The sequence below is a fragment of the Homarus americanus genome, unplaced genomic scaffold (assembly GCF_018991925.1).
Source record: "Homarus americanus isolate GMGI-L3 unplaced genomic scaffold, GMGI_Hamer_2.0 scaffold46973, whole genome shotgun sequence".
NCBI classification, from domain to species: Eukaryota; Metazoa; Arthropoda; class Malacostraca; order Decapoda; family Nephropidae; genus Homarus; species Homarus americanus.
Genome location: NW_024735516.1, coordinates 908,862 through 936,593, shown reverse-complemented (window position 1 = coordinate 936,593; position 27,732 = coordinate 908,862). Strand labels below are relative to the sequence as shown.

Sequence of the window (27,732 nt, the reverse complement as noted above, 5' to 3'; positions counted from 1 at the left end):
GCCTCACATGTTCCCTTCGAGCCCCCTCCTCCCCGTTCCTTAGCAGGTGAGTGACCCCCACCATCCCGAGGAGGGGTGCCCGCGTGCGTATTGATTGGTGAGCGGGAGAGAGAGAAGGAAGAGGGGAAAGGAGGGAGGTGAGAGGGTAGGTGGTGGGTAAGGGAGGGAGGAACGCGGGTGGAACGCGAGGAAGTGAGGTGAGTGTGAGAAAGAGGGAGGAAGTGAGGCGAGAGAGGTAGATGTCTGGGGTCGTGGGGGTCACAATGATGATGGGGTGGGGTGAGGAGTGACAGATGGACTTATGGCTGGAGTGGTGGAGGTGGGGTAAAGTAATGGTGGGGGAGATAGTGGTGGTGGAGAAGGAGGAAAGGGGGGGAAGGGAGACTGATGATGGAAGTGGTGGAGGAAATTAATATTGATGGTGACGAGAATATGTATTGTATAGGTTTTCCCCACCACCACCATGACGACCCCACCACCACCACACGACTCCACGACCCCTGTTGCTGATCGTACAGGCGTCAACCAGCGCGACCTGAACTGCTGCTGCGTCTGTGAGCGGGCCCTTGACCTTCACTCCTCCCCTCCTACCCCTCACCCTACTCCCCCAGCCTAGTGAGAGCGGGAGCCGATGCGGACCCAGGAAAGTCGTGGGGAGAGCGGGAGGCGTGCCACTATAGTAGTAGAGGGGAGGGGAAAATAGGGAGAGGTAGGCGGTACTGTGCTGCACTGACGCCGTTTCCCCTCACATCTCTCTCTCTCTCTCTCTCTCTCTCTCTCTCTCTCTCTCTCTCTCTCTTGTTCTTGTTCATTCGCGTTCTTTACTCAATCTTGTTCATTCATTCATTTCGTCTCGTTCACAAGTTGTCTCTCAATAGGTTTCGTCTCTTATTCACTAGTTATCTCGTATATTTTACTCGTTTACGCATTACAACATTCACACTCCAGCGTTCGTCCACCCCCTCGGCTTGGCTTTGAAGAGTACCAGAGGGCAGTGGATACAGCGCTCGGCCCCGCCCCCCATCCCCCTGTCTAGTGTGTCGCTGGTTCGATCCCAAAATGCGCATCTCTCCCAGTCCATCCAACTGTAAACAGGGACTTGTGCCTATACAGTACACTTGTGGAGGCCATCAAGTGCAGTGCCGGTCTTGCTGTCTCCTTGTGTACCGAAGTCTTAGTGTATAGAGTGGGTTTTATATTAAGTCTTAACCCTCTTATAAAACACCTGGCAGTCTTAACCCCCTTATAAAACACCTGACAGTCTTAACCCCCTTATAAAACACCTGACAGTCTTAACCCCTTATAAAACACCCGGCAGTCTTAACCCCCCTCATAAAACACCTGGCAGTCTTAACCCTCTTATAAAACACCTGGCAGTCTTAACCCCTTTATAAAACACCTGACAGTCTTAACCCCTCATAAAACACCTGGCAGTCTTAACCCTCATAAAACACCTGACAGTCTTAACCCCCTTATAAAAACACCTGGCAGTCTGAACCACGTGTTGGTGTTTTGTAATCAACTTGGCCTGAAGGTTTACCCTTCCCTCCATTCCTTCTTTTCCTCTCTTCCTTTTCCTCATCTCTTTCCCCCTCCTCCCTCTCTTCCTTTTCCCTCATCTCATTCCCTCCTCCCTCTTCCTTCTCCTCATCTTCCCTCTCCCTCCCAACCCCTTCCTCCTTCTTCCGTCCCACCTCCTTCTTCCCTCTTCCTCTTTCTTCTCTTCCCCATCCCATCTTTTCATTTCCTTCCCCATCTTCCCGCTCTCCCTACTTCCCTCCCCGGTGTTGGAATCCTGCAATTTCCTGGTTGGTCTTCAATTGTACAGGCAAAACCGGTGATGGATCATTACTGGTTTGATCCTCCCCCGCCCCCTCCGTTGTATGATAGGAGAACCATGTGGTGGTGGTTGAGGGGGTGTCGTATAGCTATGATAAACTTGTATTGAAAGGAAGATGAGAGAGAAGAGGTCATGGTACTCGTGACAGTTGGCATATTCTCTCTCTCTCTCTCTCTCTCTCTCTCTCTCTCTCTCTCTGGCGTCGTTTGGATTATTGTTTTTGTATACTAAATATACTTTAGATCTGACTAAGGACAGTGGGGTAGAGAAGGTGTGCAGGGAGGGGTAGTGTTGAAAATGATTGGGGCTGAATTAATTGGTCAGGTATGTCAGGTGTCCAGTCTATATACTCCGCAGTTCAAGTTAATTGGACCAGCCAGCACTATCGCCTCCTCCTCCTCCTCTTCCACTCTCTCCCATTCTCTCCTCTTCCCTTCTCCCCCTCCTCTCCTTATTTTTCCTCCTTCCTCTTTCGCAACTTCTCCTGCCTTCTTACCTTCTCCTCTTCTTACCTTCTCCTCTTCCTACCTTCTCTTCCTCCCTCCTCCTCCTTTTCCTACCTTCTTCTCTTCCTCCAACTGAGACTCCCTCCTTCACCACCACTCTTCCTGTACTTTATTCTGTTGTGTTGGTGTGTCGGCCAGGCTGCTGTAACTCAACCCGGTTGTTCTGCCTGCCACCGTCTCCAGTTTCCTCCTCCTCGTGTGCGCCGTTGGTCAGTCTGGTTGGTAAGGTGTTTGTGACAGGAAGGAACGTTTATTTTTTTATTTAATTTTTTTTTTACCCACCTCGCGAATTTTGGTGTGCGCGCGTCATACCACATTCGTTTGCGCTTCTGTAACTCGGCATTGTTATTATTATTATTATTGTTGCTAAGATTTGTTGTCGAATCATTATACTGTAAGCGATAAGATAAGTTTTATTTTATTAAATTTTATCTCCGCAATTATCATGATAAACCAGTTGTAGTGAATTGTTTTACCTTGGGTTTCTGGATTTTTATTCACTGACTTAATCAGTCGTTTAGGAGGAGGCACACACTAACACATCCTTGACCACCGAAGGATCGAGACGTACCTGACGCTGCTCTGGGAGCAGCCAGGTCAACTGTTACGTTGGCCCATACCAACTCCCACCCCTGAACCCTCCTCCTCACCGGAATATCAATAAGTTCTCGCCAGAAGTTACTATTTCATTTAGGAAAGGAATGGGACCAGTGTTGAATAGTGGTGAACAGTGCTTAAGTCAGTGATAAAACAACTCGACAATAACGGCCGAGTCGTACCCTAGCTAACCTTCACACAGTGAGGTCCCAGGTACCTAGTGATAACTGCCCCTGAGACTCAACAACACCAGCTATGTGTTAATCCGTCCACGATAGGGAGGCCTGGGACCACACCTTTTGAGTGAGGTCCTGTGACACCAGACCACGTGGTGCCCCCATGATGCTACGACACCACGTAGTGAATGAGTTGCTACAGCATTATGTGAGGTTCCTCATAACACCATCTGTGAGGGAATTACTACACCACGTGTTGCCCCTCATAACACCATCCGTGAGGGTAATTGCTACATTATCAGGCCCCTCATAACGCCATCTGTGATTGAATTACTACACCACGTCAAGCACCTCATAACACCACCTGTGAGGGAACTACTACACCACGTGATGCCCCTCATAACACCATCTTTCTCTAATGAAGGCTTTTGTTAAACCACAAAAGTATGTAATAAGTCTGATCACCTGAAGAATCGTCACCCCAGAATGTTCACCTGAAGAATCGTCACCCTAGAATGTCCACCTGAAGAATCGTCACCCCAGGATATCCCACCAGAAGTAGTCACCCCAGCCTACTCCACCTGAAAAATCGTCACCCCAGCCTACAGTGAATATAATTTGTAAAATTGGGATAAAATAAATATATTCCTTTGTGTTATGCATCTTTAGTGTGAAAAGGTTAAGAAAAAAACAAGAATATACACATCTAAACTAACCATGGAGGGTCCTGACCCCACCTGAAGAATAGTCACCCCAGGTGTTGCTACCTGAAGAATAGTCACCCCAGGTGTTGCTACCTGAAGATTCATCACCTCAGGATACCCCACCTGAAGAATTGTCACCCTGCCAAACTCTGGGGTGATCCAATAAGTAATTTTGGCTAATGTTAATTTTCAACCTTTGGACTGCAGAACTTTTTTCAAAAAACGGTTAATTATAATTATTATTATTATTATTATTATTATTATTATTATTATTATTATTATTATTATTACTATTACTATTATTATTATTACACACACACACACACACCATTGTCATCATAATAGACATTTACTGTGGTTTGGTTACAGAGTAGTGTATGAGTGGAACAAGTTACCAAACATCACCATTAACTCGAATACGCTGTATAGCTTCAAAAATAGGTTGGGTGGATATATGAGCAATAGAGGTTGGGCGTAAACGGGACTGCCCAGTATGGGCTAATAGGCCCGCTGCAGTTCCTGCATTCTTATGTTCTTATGTAATATTCTGGCAAGTTTCCCACCCCCCACCACCTCCCCACCCCCCACCACCACCTCCCCCACCACCACCACCACCTCCCCACCACACACCTCCCACCCCCACCACCACCTCCCACCCCCACCACCACCTCCCCCCCCCCCACCACCACCTCCCCCACCCCCACCACCACACCCCCCACCCCCCACCACCTCCCCACCACCAACAACTTTGCTCATTCGACGACGATAATTTTTCAACTAATGTGATGTCAGCTGACTTAACTTCTTGGTAATTATATCTTCACAAGCATAACACATTTCATCGGCGCTCAAGTAGTGAAGTTCCTCCTATTTTGACTTGATTATCGCATTAATTAAACTTTTGATGCTTGTTTAAGATCTCTGGTGGTATATATATATATAAACTGTTCTGTGTCTGACCCGTTCAAGTCTGTGGTTGGGTTTAGTTCATGTCAACACCGACGGGCTGGTTTTAATAACTCAAAGCGTGTGTGTTTGTTTGTTTTATTCGTGACAGCCACTTAAGTTGCTATCCGCCGTCCTACTTCAGAGCAAGACACGTACGGTACTGGATTCACACTTGGGCCATTCACCTGAAAATGGTCCGCCAAATGTTGAGCTGCGGGGGTGGAGGGGCGTAGGGCCATTTAACCACTTGTTTTGACTAGTGTATAGGGCCATAATTTTTGTTCTAATCCGATCAATGATATATGCACTTGACACCCCCCCCCCCCTCCGGTTCTGTAAATTTTGACCAGCGGATATTGATGAATGTTCGGATCACGGGAAGATTAAGACCCCTGAACTTATTTACCTTGATTAAAAAACACCCGAACGCTAACCAAACTCACCCTAACACTTAACCAAACCAAAGGCACCCTAACGTAACTTGACCTCTCTTAAGAACATCATAATGTAGGAAACTGCAGCGGGCCTATTGACCCATACTGGGCAGTCCCGTTTACACCCAACCTCTATCGCTCATATAACCACCCAACCTATGTTTGAAGCTATCCAGCGTGTTCGAGTTAGTGATGATGTTCGGTAACTTGTTCCATTCATCCACTACTCTATTTCCAAACCAGTGTTTACCTATCTCGCGCCTAAATCTAAATTTGTCTAATTTAAAACCATTGCTACGAGTTCGCTCCTGGTTGGATAGTTTGAGTACCTTTGTTATCACTTTATTTAGTCGTGATTTCCATTTATACACCTCTATCATATCGCCCCTCACTACGTCTCTCGAGGGAGTGTAAATTAAGATGCTTTAACCTGTCTCAGTACTCAAGGTTCTTAATGCCCGGGATTAGTCTCGTCATTCTCCTCTGAATTCTTTCTAGGGATTGTATATCCATTCTGTAATACGGTAACCAGAATTGAACCGCGTAATCCAAGTGAGGTCTAACAAGCGCAAGATATATTTTTAGGATAACCTGGCTCGTCTTGTAACTAACACTCCTTTGTATGAACCCAAGTACTTTGTTAGCCTAACCCCGACAGGTAGAGCGAGGGCGTTGAATCATCAGGTGAAGTAAGCTGTGGGTGCCTCATCATCGTTTGGTCTTAGGAGTATTCTGAAAAAAAAAGCCTAAAAAAATCGAGGAGGGTAATTGTGCATCATCCCGCTTTTACTGCTGCTGCGGGTGTTTCCGGAGACCCGTAAAAATGTGTCCCTGGGGCCTCCTGAACACCCGACCCCCTTCACTGCCCGTGGGAGTTCATCTCACACACTCTACTCACTCGCTACACTGATTCACTCACTCACTCAATACACTGATTCACTCACTCAATACACTGATTCTCTCCATTCGCTCACTCACTACACTGATTCACTCCATCCACTTACTCGCACAATCCAGTCGTTCGCTCACAAACTCACGGTACACGTTATCATAAATTTCGGATCATTTAAGATTAGGATAATTTCTTTCCACTACTGCTATGATCAGGCATTCATTAGGGTCGTGGCGGTGTGATGGGATGTGGGGTGGAGTGAGGTGTGGCGTGGTTTCTAGGGGGTTGTGGCGTGGTCTCTAGGGGGGTTGAGGTGTGGCATGGTCTCTAGGGGGTTGTGGCGTGGTCTCTAGGGGGTTGAGGTGTGGCTTCCTTTATCCCACACCTAGGCATTAAAATATATATCCGTCCATGATGGCAGTGTGTACACCTCTGGGCGTGACTGACTTGTGTTACTGAAACTATTTATCAGACCGTCACAATAGAAAGGTGAATTTGCGTCATAGATAGAGTAGGTACTGGTGGGGTGGCGGCGGGGTGTGTGATCACGACACGAGGTGGCACGGTGCTGGAGACGCCGTATTCTATAGATATAACCTGTGTGAGAATAATTGAGGTGGTGTGTGTGTTGGAAGCACCATCCCGGGGTGTCCAGCATGACCGGCTCCACCAATAATGGACTAGCCTCGCCGCACATAGCACACCACAGGGAAGAACTTGTGTGTGAAGGTGTACCACTTGCCGGGATGGATGGGCTTAAAAAAGAAGAATCCATGGAAGGAAATAATTACAACATATGCACAAGACTCGACTGGGGGAAAAATAAGACAGGGTAGAGAAGAGAGATGTGAGGGGCGGCGTGGTAGAGAGTGAGAGAAATGAACAAAGGCGGGAATGTGTGGTGGGATGAGGAATTCATTGGGAGAGTTGAGGTGAACGAAAACTGCTCACTTGATAACACTGTGAGCCGTGTACTCTGTATGACTGACTGGGTTGTGGAGAGTGTCACCTGTGTCAGCTTCTCAGAATGTCATGCTAAAGGAAAATACTGGGGAAGGTGTGCCATTAGCTGTGTGTCTTGGCACTGGAGTGAATGGTGTCTCGACAGGGAACAACTAAGGCCCTGGTGAAGTATCCATGTTGACAAGTGTGCTAAGGAAATTCCAAGATGTATGTCTGTCACGCTCATGTTTCCACCACCACCACCACCACCACATACATTCCCTGTCACCCCTCATGACATACTGTAGATAATATTTTTATGTGTGTACGGTTATACACACACACACACACACACACACACACACACACACACACACACACACACATACCATACCATACCACGTAAGATCGTAATTTCACAAGGAAGCGTCGACACAAACACTATAATGAACATATTTCTATTGCAGTCAGAAGACATAAACAGTTGGGAGACCATGACAAAATCATTAATGATAAACCGTTGCCAACCGCAGTATGACAAACGGCACAAAAATGAAACTGTTAGCTGAAAATAACCTCTGATAAACGGGAAATTAGTCACGTTAATCACTCGAGGTAAATGTTACTTTTGAGATGTTTGGTGAGCACGGCTGGGTAGGGTTGTGAGCGTCAACACGGTGGGTGGGTGAAATGGGTTGTCGGCTGAGAAGGTTGGCCTCAGCTGCGGGGGTGGCGGCAAAAGATCTGGGGTGGCGACTGACTGATGCCAGGTGTGTGTGTGTATGTTCCGGTCCGTACTATGACGTTTTGTTTATGACGACTTGCTGTAGGATTTGGTTTAAGATGGGGACGAGTTTTGTAGGTGGGGTACAGGGTGATTATGTTTAGGTGGGGAGGGGAAAGGGGGATATAGGCTTGAGGAAGGGGAGGGGGTGTAGATGGGGTCCGCCGAGGTTGAGTGGTTATGACAGGTGGGGATGTAGGTGTGTCTGTCACTCCATCTATTTATATAATGCAGTGTATATACTGTAGAGGAGCAGCAGCTGGTCCGCCCCGCCCAGCCCTCCAACCTGCTTATCATGCGGTTTATTTTGGCGCTGGGAGTGTGTCTCTGGATGATGGTGGGTGAGGCCCTTGGACTAACTCCAGGCCAGGCACACCCAATCTCATGATATTCAGCTTGACGACACTTCACTCCTTCCCTCTCCGACCCTCGTTCCTCCTCACCTCCCTCTGCTCTCCCCGATTCTGCCTCCCGTTCTCTCATCTTCCCTTTCTCCCCCCTCTTCCTTTCCTCCTTCGTATCCTTTTATCTCATCTCTCTCTCTCCCTCCTTGTCAATCCACCATATTTTTTCTCCTATTGTCCCCTTTCTTCTCTCCCTCCTCACTTACCTCTCCCATCTCTTCCCCCCCTTACCTCTCCCATCTCTTGCCCCCCACTTACCTCTCCCATCTCTTGCCCCCAATTCCGACCCCTCACCTACCCTGTCACCCTCTTCAGTGTCCCTCGTCCTCCTCCTCCTCCTCCTCCTCCTCTTCTCACTACCAAATCCCTCCCATCTTATCCACTTCATAATATGTTCCCCTTTGCACTGGCCAGATAGTTGCTTAAAGTTGTTTAGGGTACTGGTGGTGTATGGTAGTGGTGGTGTAAGTAGATGGTGGTGGTGGTAGTAGTGTAAGGTGATAGTGTGTCAGGTAGCGGTGGAGGTAGGTGGTGTGTGGGGCAGTGGTGTAAGGTAATGGTAGTACTGTAAATGGACTTTTTGTGTGTACATGTGGGCGTTTCGTAACGTTTCAACTTTTGCTGTACTTGACTCGTCTTCTCTATTTTAAGACGCCCTTGTGTTCACTTGAGGCTCCATCACCATAACACACACCTCAGGGCTCAGGTACACCACAAGTCAGTATAAATTATTGAGTGATTACACCTCCCCTCACCAAGACGAGAAAAACACCCCTTACTGAGGTCTCCACACACTTACATCACCATCACCACCGTCGTCACCACCACTTGCCAACATCACCGGGAAGTTTCTGAAAGCAGGTTGATAGAAATTTGTTGGTGTTGTGAGCCAGAGCTGTAGTGCAAACAAATGACGGCAAGTCTGGGGGCTTTACGAACATCGTACCTGAAGCTTACCTGGCGTCAATTTCCCAGGTTCTTTTCCATCTCCCACTGGGTTTGGGTGCAAGTTGCCCGGCTCAGTGTGTGCTCATTTGGTGGTGGTGGTAGCTGTGAGGTGGTATGGAAGCTGGCCTCCATTTATATATATCGGTGTATAGAATGTATGTGTTATAATGGAGCCCCTTTACTGTCGATATGTTGGGATCATAACTCACTTGCTGCGACTTGGCTCTGGCGGGGCGGGGTGGGGTGAAGGCTTTTAAAAACCACCTTGAACAACCTTGGCTGGTGAAGTCGCCGCTTCTCATCATTCACATGTTATGTTTGGACTGTTAATGTACAGTTGTCGTAGTTTATTATAATTATTTGTCCTCACTGTTGGTGTTAAACAGTGTGGCCACCGAGCCTTGATCATTCGCCTTCATCACTGAGTAATTTTGATAATCAGATTAAGGGAAAATTCCCCCCTCTCGTGTTAATGTGTGTATAATGACCTCTCGTGGCGACACTTGAGTGAATATCCTGCAAACTCTTTGATGAACGCTGCTCTCTAAGTTCGGCGAGGTGTAGTGTATATTCTCATGACACAACCGGTTTGGGTGTTTCACAGCCGCTGAAAGGTAATGTTCAACACGCAGTTACCAGATATTGCTGTTGAGGCGTTGTTTCCGTCACCAACACTACCGTTGTGTGTACTGTATATCGGTAAATTAGATAAACTATTGGACCAAATTGTAATTACCAACACCCAGAAGTTATGTATAAATTCTAAAGACGTAATTTTTTGTTACTGATGTTTTTTTTGTTATCTGGGAGAGGGTCAGGCCGGGACGGGACGTGTTGTGTCGTCTCATGTCGTGTAGGTCCAATGAAAAGTTGAGGGTAAAAAATTCACGCGAAGGTGGAAGTGTCGTAACAAGGGTAACCGACAACTGGCTGTGTCCGCACCACGGCCCGGGAGTCCTGGTGTCTGTCAGTCAGGAAAACTGTGGTCATAAACAAAACTCCAGATGTGCTCTAATTGGTCCAATATTTAACGACAACCTCATCATCGAAGCACTAATTGGCCAATATTTTTTCCACCCATGACAGAGTAAATAAATAAATGATATATGTGAGGTCGCGTTATTTCAAGATGTATATACAAGACAGTGGTGTACCTTCTACTAGTTACTATTATACACAACACCATTAAACTATTAAGCTTCACCTAACAATGCATAGGTCGTTTAGGTTGTTTGCACTAGGTTAAACAGTTAATAAATGAATGGGTTTGTGGTCCTGTTCTTGGGCTGTTCTGTTATGTTTTGCTCTACACTGTTGAATCAGTTTATTGATAAAGATAAAGTGAAAATCAATTAAACTCATAAGACTAGCAATAGTAATACACTGTACAGGATAAGCGAGTCTGGCGCCGTTTAATGTTCAGAGTATATCATCACGTACTCAAAAGTTAAGTTACCCGTCCTATCCAGCCATGTACAGTAACTAACGCAGAAACTTGGAGAACAAGAAATACTGTCCTCTAAATGGTGTGGAATTGTGAGCAAACGCCTAAGCCAGGGAAAAACTAATGTTGTCTCGTAATGAAAAAACCCGGACCTCAAGCTGTGGGGTGGAGGGGGGAGAGTTACGAGGGTTGTAGGGATAATACAGTGACGTAGCTGAGGAATGTTTCCCTCTCGCCGCCATTGTCAGTCAGGTCCTAGGGAAGTTTGGGGCGTCAGGGTGGCTTAAACACGACGGGAAAAACAAGCAGTGGCTGGGCGACCCTCCTTCACCTCCACAGTTTAAGGGGTCGTATCCGGGGTTCACCGTTGGCACCCACACACGCTTGTATTTGGAACCTGGCTGTGTTAAGAAGACGTTTATAGTATCTATGGACCCAGGAGTCTTGCCAACTTACACCTATATAGATATTCAGGTGATTTAGGGAGTATTGTACCTTAACCAACACAGCTGAGAGTTATCATACGTGGTTTAGGAGTCCTGACAGACTATCAAGCCCATAGATAACTAATTTTTTTATTTACCTAAACATATATTAAAAAAATTGTTGTATTCCTTCGGGGTCCGTATTACAGTAGAGGGACAGCATTACTTGTCTGCCTTCAAGCTCCGCCTCACCACAACCGACTGTACATGTAGAGTCTACTGTAGACTTTAGTAGGGAGACGTCTCGTTAAGCGCCAGGAAGACTTGAGGTATAGCCGGGGAAACTTGTAGTCACTTAAAGCCGGCCGGGGTAGTGTTGCTGGGACTGGCCAGTGGTGGTGGTGTCATCGTCACTGTATTAATCCAGTTGTTTGTTGAAATAATGTGTTGTTATTACGGTGTAGGTAAGCCTTCTATATCTCCCTCCCTCCCTCCCTCCCACCAACACCTCTTCATCATTTCCCTCACCCCCTCCCTTTCCTGCGCACACACACACACACACACCACCTACCTACCTACCTACCTACCTACCTACCTCTACCTGACGCTCCCCCACCCGTCTTCTACTGGAAACACACTTTCTCATTCCCTTCTATTCCCCCTTCCCTTCCCTCCCACAATATATCATTACTCGAATACGTGAATTGCTTCAAACATAGGTTGATGCTCATATGGCAATAGGGTTGGTTGTAACGGACTGCCAGTATGGTAATAGGCCCTGCGTTTCTCCATTCTTATGTTCTTATGTTCTTTGTCAGAGACCCTTTCACTACCCATCCCCTTCGCTTCCTCTACCCATTCCCTTCTCCCCCAAGCGCTCCCCCGGACCTTACAAGTGATGGCGAGGTTATTGAATTTAACTGATAAATTGATGGATGGTGTAAATTGAAAAGAAGGGAAGAAGATGGAGGAGGTGGAAGAGTGAGGAGGGATACACCAATAAACGGGGTAGGAGAGAACAGGGAGACACACAAGACGTAAAAAAAGATGTCCTTCCTTACAATCTCTCTCTCTCTCTCTCTCTCTCTGCCAGTCTCCTTGGTGGATTGAGCTGGGGGTACAAGAGTAAACTGATGGCTAGAGTAGTTAGATGTCAGGCTGGATTGGATAGATCAGTGAGGAAAGAGAAGAGTGGTGGAAAGGGAAGGAAGTGGAAAAGGATAAAATGGAAGGAGTAGGTGAAGAAAAGGGATTAGTAGAAGCAGGAGTAGCAGGGAGAAAAACGAACGGTCGGACCTTCTCTTACTACTACTACTACTACTCCTACTAGTACTACTACTCCTCCTCAACAACGAGAAGGAAAGTAGTCAGGACAGATGGGGAGGTGGATGTGGGGGGGAATGGGAGGGGAAGGAGCTAAGGCATAAACGGGTTTTGGAGAGGGAGGTGGGAGGGTTGTGTGTGTAAGTGGATGGTGGTGGTGGTGGTGGTAACGGAAGGAGGGGCGGGGGTGGTAGGCAAGAGAACTGGTTTCACCGTTAAGTGTTAGGCGAGTGTGTTGTCCTTGTTCGACTTTAGGCTTCAATCTTGGGCGGTTTGCGCCTACAACACCCCACGACGCGACGCCCGGCCACCACCTGGGCTGTGGCAACCATGGGGCGGGGGTGAAAGGGGGCGTCTTCGTAGTACCCGACAACTGTAAAGCAGAAATGGTCTTGAGTTGTATGTGGAGAGAGAGAGAGGCGAGCAGACTGGAGATCACCCCAGCGGCCAATGAACCATAACCTCTGGACCCCCTCCCAGGTGAGCAGTAACCCCCTCCCCAACACGCAGGCGAACTGTAGCCCCCTAAACCTACACCAGGTGAAGGACACAAGATACGTGTTGAAAATACCAGTAGCTGCTTCGACCAGGGTGGTAGTGGTAGCAGCCGCGGGAAGAGATGAGATTCCGTCAAGCAAACTCACGTGGGCTCCTCCTTGTTCCTTATAACCTATAGTGTATTGTAGGTCCCTCCCTCCCTCCAAGAAAAACAAGACAGGCAGTATAGTAAACAATTTATTCGTGTACTCGTATACAATATAATTAATTTGACATCTGAAAGAACAGCTCTGTGATTTAGTATTAAAAGGTTCATGTTTGTTAGCGTATGTTAACAGGTCGCTGTTTTAGTCGTGTAAATATTCTACAGTGTATTCCACTCGTGTTGACAAAACTGGGCAGGGTACTTTTAGAACTGTCAGGCTCATGGGAGACGAGGCCGGATGTGACGTCAGGTGTTTTGTTTTGGTTACGGCTTGATGACGTCATCCTTGCGATTAGAATGGGACAGAGACTGAACAGTGTTGATGAAGATCTCTCTCGTGTGACTATATTATTCATAATTGATGATGTTATTCTCGTCTCAAAGTATTACTGATAAACAAGGGAAATGCGTCTTAAATACAACAGACGAAAAAGTATAGAATAAATAGCAAACTGTGTCATACACTTGGTGGATATATACAGAAGTTGGCAGGGTGAGGTCCTCGCTCCCCCAGAAAATGTTTGATCAGGTGATGGGGCAGACAGAGTAAGTTGTTCCTCACAAGCATGAACTCTGCGGGCTTCCCTGTTGGGAGCTGTAAACGCTTTTTGCTTTACGCCTTGTACAGGATGCAAGGAATTGCTCAATAAACTATCCCCATCGCGGGGCAAAAAAAAAGGTAACTTGTTTATAAACAGTCGTATAGTGGTGGATATTATACCTGGACGAGTGGTTGACGCGGCCGCACTAACACGTGTGTGTGACTATTAGGCATCCATATGATCATGAAACCAAGATTGGATCCTCCGCCTGACCATTATAGTATTGATAGGGAATTAAAGTACGCCGTCTTTTTGAGCCATTATTTTTTTAGTGTCCTGAATGAGCCTACAGCAGGCCCTGACTCCTTAAAAAAAAAGGCTTAAACCACCACCACCACCACCACCACCATATATCACAGTGATTTGGAAACTTGCATAAAATTCGTTAGTGTTCAGCTAGGTTGAAAGGACACACTGTTGTAAAGAACAGGTGAGGACGATTGATTGTCCTTCGTCTGACGTCGATGTTGGGCTCCACAAGTTGCCAGTACGAGGACTTACTGGCAGAGCAGAGCGTCTTGCCTCGTCAGGTGCCAGGGTGTTAGACGGCACGGAAAGTACTTCTCAGAAAATGAAGAGGTGGTGGTGTAGTTACCTGGGAAGTATGTGTGGGGTTTGGGGCGCACACAGTACAATATTTACACGTTCAGCGCACACAGGCGTCAGTGTGAAAGCCGTAATTGATATCAGGACAGCTATTTTAAGAGTGAGTTGACCCCCCTCCCCGCACCCACCCGGAAGTTGAGCCCCGTAATTGTTTTTAAAGGGCATAGTAACGATGGTGGTTGTGATGTGTCGTGACAGGTTGGTGCTGCCTCATACCCACACCTTTAACAAGTCATTTTTGTGGTCCAGTGTCATAAATACCTAATAATTATACATAAAGCCGGGCCACTACACTATTACAACCTGTTAAATATACTGCCAAAAATTTTTCATGGTAGTTTGTACTGCTTTGTCACCTTTTTTTAGACAGTTTATGTTGATGTAGCCCAAGAGGGCCCTAGGGGGGGGGGGGCAAGCGTGAATTGCATATCATATCGATTAGTGATCACTTGAGCTGGCCAGTACTGGTAAGTATATTTCGGTCAAATTATAGCGTTTTTGGTGACGACGACGACGACTTAGTTAATGTTTACGATGTGCGTGTTGATGACAACTGTACTGGAGGCGTTTTGGATTTATTTATTGTTTTGTTTTATCTGGGTTATAATAGCGACCGTTGCGCCCCAAAGTCACGGTCGAGGTAAAACATAACATTGACGTCAGCACCTGATCATTGTGATTGTATTTTTTTTATTATACAGAAGGATCTTGTCAAATTGCACTTAAGGACATCTACAGATACAGAATAACCCGTTATAGTACATCCTTCTTTCCTCACACAGCCAAACTGTGGAATGTTCTGCCTTCTTCTGTGTTTCCACTCTCATACAATTTGTCTCGCTTTAAAAAGCTGGTTTTCTAGCATCTTCGTGGTGTAGATTAAAATAACCTTTTCCCTTTCCATTTTTAATTTCTTATTATTATCCCCCCCCGGCCCCAATGTGGGTCTATGACCTGTGCCCGGGTGGACCATTCCCCGTAAAAAAAAAAAAATCATCTGGTTGCCTTAAAAGAACTTTTTAAGGCTCTTGGTGTACTGGCCATCAGTTTCTCTTAGGTGTGGGTCTTGGGTACATACTGTGCATGTGTTGATGCTCCTTTGACTTTTGGAAAAGTTCAGTGTGTATATTTCCGTGTTTCACCCCAGTGAGAGGTTATTTTTGTCTGTGTGTGTAGCCGAAAAAAAGGGGCCACGAGCCGCTTGTGCTTATTTAAAGGGCGGTGTGAGGCATATATAGTGGTGCACTGCCACCTGTGTGTGTTAACGTCACTACTGTGAAGGGGATAGTGTGGTGCGGCTGTAGGTCATAGTATTTCTGTGATACTCCATCTGGACTGACTATACTATACTGGATGTCTCCTACAGGAGACTTGTGACCAAGCTGCTTGGTGGTGGCTGCTGCTGCCCGGAAACCTGCCTACTGTTGGGGCGCCACCATAACCAGCCGTGTTGCTTACACCCTCCGTGTTTATTCCAGTGTCTATATACTGTACTTTGAACTGTACGTGGAGGGATTCATGTTGGGGGGGGGGGGTTGCATACAAGACTGGGTTAGATATTGAAGGCACTTGTGGAGGATCACGATGACGTGCTAAACAATAGCCTCTAATTATGTGGTCCAGCAGCTTGACGTATTTCCTCCATCATAACAATAATAATAACAACATAAAAGTAGCACCAACAATATGAAGTGGTTGCTTATACTAGACGCTCACACGTACTGTATTACTCGTGTGGGACAAATCTGAATCTGGTGACCACACTATCCCCTTCACAGACGTAGCTACTTGACCAGGCAAAAAAAAAGTGTCCTTATGAATATTATTTTCCTTTCCCAATCCGTTCATGATATTTAATTTGGGGTTTTGGTTGACTTTGCAATAACAGCCTGGGCTCAAGGCGTCACCACTATGAACTATCACCCACGTGTCTCTCTGTCTTGGTGAGTCAGGTTGTTGAAGAAGCATTACTTAGTACGCCACCAGCAACAGCAAGTATCAGTAAAGAGGAGCGTCCGTCCGTCCTGGTAATTAAACTATCTAGGATGATAAATGTACTTGTTTGGTTGAGGGAGGAGGAGAGACAGAGGGGGGTGAGTGGGAGAGGAAGGTGGTGGGAAGTGGAGATGAGTAAGATGGAATAAGTAGAAAAGGAGGGAAGGGGAGATAAAAGAGGGAAGAAGTGAGGAAGACAAGTTATCGATTGCACCTCTTGCTAATCTATACTATCCCTCTCTCTCCCTCCCTCACCTTGTTGACACGTGGCAAACATGTCTGCACGTGTTGCAAGCTAAAACTAACCCCCCTCCTCTCATTTTTTCCTAGGTGCTCTCTTTTTTCTCCCACTATTCACTCTCCTTCCTCCTGCCCCCTCCCCTTTCCTCTCTTTCTCCTCCTGCCCCCTCTCCTTTCCTCCTGCCCCTCTCCTCCTCCTCCCCCCTCCTCCTCCTCCTCCTCTCCTCCTCCCAGGCTCTCCTCTCTTCCTCCTCCTGGGGTCCCCTTCCTCCTCCTTCCTCCTCCCCCTGTCCCCCCCCTCCCTCTTCTCCTCCTGTCCCTCTCCTCTTCCCTCCCTGTCCCCTCTCCTCTTCCTCCCTGCTCCCTCTTCCTCCTCCTGCTCCCCCTCCTTTCCCCCTCCTCCTCCAAGGCTCTCCCTCCTCCTGCCCCCTCCTCTCTTGCTTCTCCTGTCCCTCCCCTCCTGCCCCTGCCCCCCCTTTCTCCCTCTTTCTCCCAAGCCCCCTCTCCCTGCGTCTCCCTCTCTTTCTCTCTCCCCTGCCCCCTCTTTCCTCCTTTCCTCTCTCCCTCCCCCCCCTTTCTCTCCCTGCCCCTTTCTCTCCCTGCCCCTTTTTTTCCTCATGTCCCTCTCCCCTTTCTCCTCCTCTTGCCCCCTCTGCCAGTCTCCCTCCTGCCCTCCTCTTCCTCCCTGCCCCCTCTTCCCAGTTCCTCTCCTCCCCCACCCCTTCATTTATTCCTGTCTTAAGCCTCCTTACTGCGCCGTGCTAACTTCTCCTGTTCTTGGAATGTGGCACTATGGTGGTAGGGGGTGCTAATAGTAGTAATGGTGGTAGTAGTCATAATGGTTGTAGTGATTATGGTGGTAGTAATGGTGATAGTGGTAAAGCGTCAGGGACAATAATGGTGGTTGCTGGAGTAGCAGGTATGGTGGTTCCCTCGTTGTGTGTGGTGTGTCATACAGCCAGCCAGCGCCCGTCACCCCCGCGCCCTGTGAGTGTGTGGATGAGTCATGTACGATACTGCGACATAGTAATGGGGTCTTCTTCTTTATCATCCCTTACTCATCCGGGGTCTGTTGCTGCTGCTCACCCACTTATTCATCTCATTGGGTTGAATTCAGGTGACGAAAACTACATGTATACAAATCAAGTGCATTACACCATTATTTTAGGTGACGGAAATGACACACACACACACACACACACACCAGTGCCCAAGTCAACCAGCCCACAATCCTTAAATCAGCTACGACCTATTGCAATCACCCCAATACCCAGCCTAATCTGTGAAAGTTTTGTGTTCGACTGGGCTTTTGCTGATATTGCAGGAGTCGTAGACCCTCAGCAATTTGGCAATATGAAAACTTCCTCCACCACTCACTGTTCTTGTCAGCTTTCTCGATGATATACTATCTCGAGAAATTGCAACGTCTGTAGCTGCCGCTTTCATTGATTTCTATCAAAGCATCTGACCCATTTACTAAATATAATCATCAACAAAAGGAGATAATCTGCCGGTAGTCTTATACCATGGCTTACAGACTCTCAGTAACTGACGCTGTTGTACCCTCTGAGGGGCTGTTCAATCTTCAGTCATCAACGGTGTCCTTTCAAGGTACAAGATGGGACCACTCTGCTTCCTTATACTCATCAACGATGCCCTAAGAGAAACCCATGCTCGCTGGAAATATGTCGACGACTCCACCATTGGGATCAGCGTCAACAATTCTGCTCCCGACTATACCGCCCTTCAGGATTTATTGAACAGTCTCCAAAACTGGGCCACCAACAACCATGTCGCCATCAACCATACCAAGACCATGGTTATGCACATCAACCTCTCCTCCGACATTGTCCCACCTCCTTCCATTACTTTAGGTCCGAACACACTCCAGGTGGTAGATTCCACGAAGCTTCTCGACGTCACCATAGACAACAAACTAAATTGGAAACCACACGTCAGTGAAGTTGTCAAATCCTCCAGTTTCCGTCTCCACCTCCTCCGCCGACTCAAGTCCCTCGGAGTTTCTGCACCCGAGCTCTTCAGTGTTTACACAACATTCATACTTCCCAAGCTCACCTATGCCTCCCCTACCTGGTCTTCCTCCCTAAATGCCACACAACGTAAACACCTAGAAAAAGTGCAAAAGAGGGCATGCAAGATTATTCTCTCCCCTTCCTACTCCACATATCAAAAAGTGCTCAACACACTGACCCTTTCGACTCTCACTGACCATCATCACGACCTCATCTGCAAATTTGGTAAGAAGCTTCTACACCATCCTCGACACCGGCTCCTACTTCCACCTGAGATCCCTAGCCCGAGAATTGCTGTTCGACACCACAACCGCAGCCAGCCCATACGTGCACGAACTGATCGCTATAAGAACAGCCCAGTCCCAACCATTGTAAAAATTATCAATAACTTGTAATAAGCCAGTGTATTCACTCCCAGTAAATAACACTTCTTGCACTGTCACTATGTTGAAATGCACTGTAGTTTGAGCTTTTCCCCATCTAGTTATTATATATCTTATTTGTATCACTTATGTTACTTGTATATTATTTGTAATTCGAAACCCATTCCCCAAATATGTAACTGTATTTTCAGCCTTCTGGCTGCCAAGCTCTTTCAATAAACCGTTAATTATTATTATTATTATTATTATTATTATTATTATTATTATTATTATTATTATTATTATTATTATTATTATTATTACTACTACTACACACACCACACACATAGTGACTGAAGTATTATTACCCTGGACCCGCCCACCAGTGTAGTACTGTATCTGACACGGAAAAAAAATGAAACCGGAGGGTTTTTCGTAATTCTGCCCCAAAATTGTACTTCTAAGTTTTAGCAAACCACACATGCCTTTTCATCCCACTCCCCCACCCGACTTGCCTTTTCGTCCCACTCCCCCACCCGACTTGCCTTTTCATCCCACTCCCCCACCCGACTTGCCTTTTCATCCCACTCCCCCACCCGACTTGTAATTACTCCCCCACCGACTTGCCTTTTCATCCCTCCCCACCGACTTGCCAGCACTCATCCCACTCCCCACCGACTTGCCTTTCATCCCACTCCCCCAACTGCCTTCATCCCTCCCCCCACCCGACACCCTCTTCCATTCCTCCCCCACCTCTTCATTCCCTCCCCCATACCTCTTCATCCCTCCCCCACCGACTTGCCTTTTCATCCCTCCCACCGACTTGCCTCTTCATCCTCCCCCACCCCGACTTGCCTCTTCATTCCCTCCCCCAGCTTGCCTTTTCATCCCTCCCCCACCGACTTGCCTCATTTCCTCCCACCGACTTGCCTCCCTCCCCACACCTCCCCCAGCTTGCCTTTTCATCCCTCCCACCGACTTGCCTTTTCATCCCTCCCCACAGGCTGCCTCCCCACCGCTTGCCTCTTCATTCCACTCCCCCACCCCGGCTTGCCTTTTTCATCCCTCCCGACTTGCCTCTTGATTCCACTCCCCCACCCGACTTGCCTCTTCATTCCACTCCCCCACCCCAGCTTGCCTTTTCATCCCCTCCCCCACCGACTTGCCTCTTCATTCCTCCCCACCGACTGCCTCTTCATTCCACTCCCCCACCCGACTTGCCTTTTCATCTCACTCCCCCACCCTTCTCCCCTCCCCTCCCCTTGCTCCCCAAGATACAAAAGTTAGAGCCTTATCCACGTGTTGAGCTCTGCTTGCACAAAAATGTGTAATTACTACTGAGCGACAGGACAGGATACATTCACCACCCACAACAATAAAATCTGATATTGTTCCAATGGGCAGTTTTAATTTCATTCTATTCTGTGAGAGTAAAGCGGCCTGTAGAGTAATGTGTGTAAAGTTTAAAGGTAAACATTCCTGCCACCACCCTCACACGGTCCTCTGCCGCAGACGACTGACCGTCAACTGTCGCAGACGACTGGCCGTCAGTGGCAGAACACTTTTTTTTTAGGTATGATGGGTTCGCCGTGCGTGACCTTACCTGACCTTAAGTTATTTTTGGGCGTTTGTATTTTTTTTCCTCCAAGGTCGTGTGTAGCTATGTGCGTGCTTGTGTACCTTGGTTTAATGCAGCCCAGTACACCTCTGTATTAGAGGACCACATACGCTATACAAGATACCTGTCCACTAGCCTTCGGCTTCATGTTGGTGAGTCAGGGTCTGGGGGGCGGGGGGTGTTCAGTCACATGCTACCTGACTTTTGTTTTTGAGATCAATGTTTTATATAAGAATTGTGTCCTGGCCGTTCAACAGGTGTACTGTACGTCTTCCCGTGTCTCGGTTCATAGGTTAAATACGGTTCTTATTCTGGAAGGCTTGTTAGGTAAGCCTTCCTTGTCCAAACTGGAGATAGGAAAACTCCAGTAGATTATCAGTGTAATTATGACATAATTTCGGGCGTCATATTTCATGTAAGTTCGTAGTCTACGAACGTTCGAGAATGGAAAGCCAGGACGCGAGGGGAAGGACCGCCAGGTTGGCCTGAACTCGTACCTGGCAGGCTTTGTCCTACGCATCGAGGCCCTGCCTACCTTTCTCTAGCTCATCTTTAATTTGGTACTCGACCCGGACCCCCAGAAATCCGTCTCGGGAGCATTGTTGCACGAGGGATTAACTGCCACTTGGAATTGCCAGAAGCACCTTACAGTGCGTCGTGTGACACAGGGAAACGTTTTTAGTGTAAGAGTTGGAGGTGTCGAGATGGCGTGTGGTAGGAGACCGTATTTGTGTGACGTAGGCGTGTGGTGCTCCCGCCCTGCGCCGCCCCTGCTCCGCCACTACCTCAGGCAGGGTGGTGCTTCACAGAGAGGCTGGGTACGTTTTACAGGCGGGTGGGCTCCAGAGTATGTTTGTCTTGAGCGCAGGGTACACCCTCGCACGTCGCGGACATATTTTGAACACTTTATCAACAACTGAAGCCGATAACGTTTTTGTTCGTCTATCAACGTCAGTTTTTATTATCCAGGAACACATTTTATATATGGAATTTATTTTGTACTGAGAACAATTTCTTAATGGTGTTTATGGTAGTCTTGCGAGGGGGACTTTAACAACGTTATAAGTACTCGTGTTGCTGCCAGCAACTTGTGAGAAATTGGGAAACGCTTTTAACTGAGCTTACCAGGTGTTTACCTGACGATAGCTTAAGGATTAGTCAGGTCGTGCAGCTGGCACTAAAGCTTAAGCTGACCTGTCAGTTGCCTTTATCACCGGGCTGTTGCTGTTGTCTGCGTGTGGCGTGGTCTGGACTGCAACAGCTTGCCCTCATTACGCCTCACACTGCTGGATCTCGTCAGGATCCCCTCAATTGTGTGTGTGTGTGTGTGTCGGACAAGCTGAGAAGTCTGGGTCATGGGATCTTTGTCCTTGAGTGAAGAGTGTGCTGTTGCTTGTAATAAGCTCGATATAAATAATTTGAATCCGTTGACCACTTTTAACATCGCCTGTTGTGGCCACTTGTGGGGGGTGTAGTGTATTGATGTAATATTGTTGCAGTATTTACAGCGCGTTACTGTTGTCATCATTCTTGTGTGTAAGAAAATTTAGTTTTTGTGGTTGGGAGTTCCATATTTAGTGTCGTGTCTTGCGTGAGGATGTTTTTCTACGAGTTTAGCCGAAGACGGACACTGACTAGCCACCCGCTTCCGGAAAAAAAACAAAAACCAACAGGAGTGGACGTTTCCCGCCGTCTCCATGTTTTCAAACTTTTCCTGTTCGCTGTCTTATTGGTGTACATTCTGGCAGGGGTGAGGGTAATGGTGGTATTGATGGTGAGGGTGTTACGGGTGACGGGTGAGGGTAATGATGGCAGGGGTGAGGGTAATGGTAGTATGAAGGATGAGGTTAATGGTGTTACGGGTGTGGGTAAAGGTGGTATTAATGGTGAGGGTAATGGTGTTACGGGTGAGGGTAATGGTGGTATTGATGGTGAGGATAATGGTAGTATGAAGGATGAGGGTAATGGTAGTATGAAGGATGAGGGTTGTGTGTTACGGGTGTCGGTGAAGGTGGTATTAATGGTGAGGGTAATGGTGGTGTTACGGGTGAGGGTAATGGTGGTATTAAGGGTGAGGGTAATGGTGTTACGGGTGAGGGTAATGGTGGTATTAAGGGTGAGGGTAATGGTGGTATTAAGGGTGAGAGTAATGGTAGTAAGGGTGAGGTTAATGGTGACGGCGGGGGTAATGGAGGTGGTGAGGGTAATGGTGTTGGCAGAGGCGAGGTGGCGGCAGGGAGAGGGTTGGTAACAATACAATATGGCTACGTGACCACCTGGGCGGCGCCTCCCTCTCTTGGTCTCGTCCAGGGTGACTGACTGACGTAATCATTCCCTCGCTCATTCCCAGGTTCCCCCTCCCTCACCAAACACGCCTCACCCCCTTTCTAATATTTATACACATAGTATAATATTCGTTGAATATGTATTCACAGTATATGTATTTCCTGTAGGAGTAGGTTGACACTGAGGCCAGCTGTACCATAGTGCCAGTCAGCCTCACCCTTGTACAGAAGGACCTGTTAACATGTCGTGAAAATCATTAACTGTTAAGTCTCTAGGCCACTCATGGCTTAATGTCATCTGTGTGAATTATTAACCAGGGGACCCCAGTCCAGTAAGCGTAAATATGATTTCACAAGTTTTTTTTTTTCCCCAGTAGGAAGACCTACAGGGTACACGCTAAATTCTCTGCTAGGTTGAGTTATTAAATGACACCTAATGTTTTACGGTTTGTGTTGTGGTTTCAGTTTCTTTCACAACTCTAGCATAGCTCATAAGCGAGCACGTCTGTCCCACCATAAACAACCTAACGCCAAGCACTCCTGTAATTCACGCGCTCTACAGCTTCCAGTATGTTCACCACCTCCCTTCACCTCACCTCACAGTTATATACTGGCGCTCTTGGTATATCCATAGTCTATGCTACGTTTAATATAACGTGGTCTATTTTGTGTGGCCTTTATATATATATATATATATATATATATATATATATATATATATAGATAGATAGATAGATAGATAGATAGATAGATAGATAGATAGATAGATAGATAGATAGATAGATAGATAGATAGATAGATATATATTGTATCATTACGCACAACGGTATGTACAATTGTGCATTGTCACCATCGTGAACCGGATCAAGGAGCATTTTATTCTGCTATGTAGTGGATGGGTGGCTCTGCTCAACAGGTAACAAACACCCGTCTGTTGGGTAACGACGAGCGCACTAGCAGGGATGTGATGTTGATGTTTGTGTAGGAGGGAGAGGGTTGTAGGTGCATGACAAGAACTCTTGTTGCAGATCTGTAAGCTAAAGGTATGGTAGTGCATATTCCCCATTATCTTCCAGCTAAGGAGAAACCTATAACGTGTGTGTGAAAAGCCAAATTATGAATAGAGTATAATTATAAGTGTTAAATAAACTTCAGGGCTATCAGGTGAATGGGACCGACTGATTACATATATTGCAGGTGGCCCAGAAGTGAAGTGGAAAGGCCTATTTTTTCCTCATCCTCGGTTCATTTTCAAGTTTGGCTTCTATAAAAGGTTTTGGTCTCCCAATCTTTTAAGGGTTATAGGTTGATTATAAATTTAGCGATGTCACCAGGACGTTCAGTGATGGTGCTGTGGAATTCTCTTTGGGTTCCTTTAAAAAAAATCTTGATACAGTATTTCATAAATTTATCTCCGACACAGTTCTCTTGTTTAATGTCAACACAATTGATCCTGACAGGACATATGTTTGGTGTTAGAGCGCTGGGTTCTCATGGGGGGGGGGGTTCTTGATAACACTAGATCTGTGAACAAGGTCAGTCATCTCATAGCTGATGTTAGGTTAGGATGTCCAGTCTTGGAGGTTTTGTTGTCTCCCTCTCATTTTTGTTTTAGTGTTGGATTGTTATGAGCTGCCTTGCATAAGGGCAGTAACCATAGATGAATTTATGGCCAGGTGGCTCAGACACCCTCACACTTCCTTAGGGTTCATAACTAGACACCTAGAACTTAAATAGAAAACATTCAGTTAGACTGATTCGTATAAGGCAGAGCAGTTGCCTGAAGAGTGTTAATTTGAGCCATGGCTCAAATGAAAACTATTGGTCTTCCAGACTGCCATAACACCATGTCCCCCTCACTAAGGCTGGTGATGTGATAGGGGGTAAATAACCTGTGCACCCATCCAAATGGGATAACCCTGGTTTACCTTAGCCCTGTCTATGGGCAGGATCATATTTCCCCCTACCTAAAAGCTTGCTGGTCTGGTGGCCGGACAAGATTTTGATATACCGATTCATTATGGGTCAAGTATAACTCAATCACTTATATTGTCCTTCAAAGGATATACATCTTGTACAAGTCCCCCGGTCTATCTTGGTTAAGTAAAAAAAAAATCATAATGTAACGTGGAAAGTATTTTGCTTTGAAATCCATTACCATGTCTAGACAAAGATTTTTAATATGCAATTGATGATGATGTAGAGGGGAGAAAACTGAAACATCTTTGTTGTGCAGTACAGCACCAGTAAATGAAGAATTCAGAATACTGCACAAAGCAGATTTTATTGTCACACAGAGAAGAGATAGAAGTGAGACAACAGAATGTGAATTACCGTACACCCACTAAAGAACACATGCAGTTATTAACGAAGCTTCCAAGAATACTATACAGTAGTGTATACACTAAATTTTTCAAGAACCAGAAAGTTTTCACAGGTTTCGAAAATATAAGAAATCCCACAGGCCAGCCTTTAGAATATTTCGAGAGAACTTCACCGTATCAGATCAACTTGGCAGGAGTCGATACACAGGCTGTCAGTCTGTAATATAACAACTTGTAAATTGCTGAATATGGTATGACCTAATGTGCCGTGTAGGTGGAGATGACCTTTTGAAACCGTCTGTGGTTAACTAGTGAAAAAAAGTTGCAGTAATTTAAGTTGTCGTATATACAGTATTATAATGTTAGTGTTAGACTTGACCTTATTACAGACATATAGTGATGTGTAATGGGTATGTGTGCGTGTTTGTTTGTTTGTTTGTTTGTTTGTTTTTTCCAGGCAGTTTGATTTAAGAAAAAAAGATAAGCTTGTATTACCAACAGTGGACCAAGCTATAAATAAAGTAATCCTCTGAAATATTCTCTAGGTGTTCTCCAGTACTGTAACAGTGTTAGTATGTGTTAGCAATGATGACTGCATTATTCCTGATAGGCGAAACAGTTGAGCATTATTTGATTTTAAGAGTGAAAGTGCAGGTATTATTCCACTCTTAACTTTTTTTTACGTTGTTATCCAACACTGTCAAAGTGCTTGTGATATTCTGCTGCTGATTACCAGAAGCCTATTACAGTATTCTATCAGTTTGCTGTTGTCAAGTCTTCCTCTGTTCTATCCTCTCATTTGTTATTTGTTGTTTTGTTGGTAATGAATGAGCACTAGTTTTATTAATATTTTGGGGGGGGGGGGGCTTAACTACCATTATCTGTTTAGTCTGTTATTGACAGCTCCCTCGTACAGTAGTCAGGAGCCTTATAACTCTGTACACTGTATGGTGGATGTCTCCAACAATTTTTGTATCTTGGAGTGATGTAGGTATGTAGCTACAGTATATTTGTGACTGAGGATTTCATTATTTATCATTTTCCTTCTGCTTTATTTTAGGTATGTTTATTTATTAACATACAGTATTTTCATTGCTTTTAACCCCCTTCAGTAAGATCCTTCATGACTTGCAGGGCTCTTGATACACTGGTTAGACTAGTCTAGCTGCTGTTGCCAAGATCCCTGTTATGTCACACAACTTACACCTACAGCAGTTTATGCATTCATTTTGAAGTTTGGCTTGTATAGGCTTCGGGCATGTTGTAATGTGAGTATGGAATGTATTTTTGTGTTCGTGTGGGTGGATGAGGCTGGGTGTAGGTGGAGTAAGGGTGTGCCTTCTTTGGTGCTGACCAGGAGCCTAGCAGAGGGTGTAAAAGGTCAGGCTGTGAATATTGCATTATGTTTGGTGCTACAAGCCTTGCCCTCCCCTTCCGTATCTCTCATTCCCTTCCTTATAGTTTTACTCTTTCCATGTAATATTTGCTCCTTGTTTTTATCCTCCTTTTTCTTACTTGTATCTTTCCTTGGCTTGCTCCATTCTCTTTAGTGCCGTGTGTCTTGTCTAACTACTGTAGTATTTCTATTCATCCTCATCTTAACCACCTTTCTCCCGAGTTCTTATCATTCTTGTCTTTGTTTTGTCCTCCCTTATGCTTGCTATCTTGATGCACCATCACCCTCTTCCTTTATAACACTACTTTGATTATTTATTGGTGATTATTATATTTTGTTTCCTTCTCTCTACAGTATTACCTTCCTCCCTTCCCCCACATTACACATCTTTGCAGGATGATCATGATAATATTGTAATTTATCTTGTCCTTTGCAGGTTGTGTGAGGGTGGTTGGTGAGGATGTCTGTAGGCTCTCCCACGCCATCACTAGAGTCTCTATCTGGGACTCCATTAGGTTCCCTTATTGACTCTGACCCGCCCCGCTCCTTGGAGAACTCTCCCCCAGCATCTACCACAGGTAGCTTGATGGAGCTGGATTTGTTTTGTTTTTACTCTGGCATGTTCCTGTTATAAACTCTCTCATTCATTTTATTAGAGACAATTTTCTTAAATCTAACCTATTTTCGTTTGTTAATATCCTGCCATATTATTATTTTAAAGTACACAAAATAGTTTTTATCTGTGACAACTCTTTAATTACTTTCCTGTTCTTAGATTCTGTAATCACTTAATTTTGTTTTCATGTTTGGCCTCTGATCTTGCCCTCCTTGTCCTTATGTCTCAGAGTGGGGGAAGCGCTGTACAGTACATTGCTGTATACCTGTCACATCTTGTCATGCATGTTTGTGATTTATTTATATATTTTTTTTTTTTTTACTAATTCCTCTGTGCAACTAGTAATACTGTACCAGGATAACCATTAAACTTGTACTTTATATTCACTAGTGTAAAAGCAATGCCTGTTTAAGTTTGAGTTTATAGAAAATGACACACTTGGAGTTTATTTTAAAAGTTTCTAAATGAGGAACTTTCATGTGTAGAGGTCATAATTTGCTTACTTGACATCTTTATCTATTCTTTATCAACAGATCAGACTTGCTGTTTGAGAAGATTTAAGTTTCTTAAATATCTAATAGAATT

General features: G+C 45.8%; 1 protein-coding gene across 2 annotated transcripts in view; it reads left to right on the top strand.

Annotated features, from left to right (window-relative positions):
• LOC121871262 (brain tumor protein-like) overlaps positions 1 to 27,732 on the top strand; it is an 82,457-nt gene that overhangs the window by 42,406 nt on the left and 12,319 nt on the right. For both annotated transcript variants that reach the window (XM_042373475.1, XM_042373476.1), the window contains one exon: positions 26,968 to 27,109. In XM_042373475.1, the coding sequence (XP_042229409.1) occupies positions 26,992 to 27,109 (118 nt within the window). In that variant the 5' untranslated portion in view covers positions 26,968 to 26,991. The remainder of the gene's footprint in view (positions 1 to 26,967; positions 27,110 to 27,732) is intronic.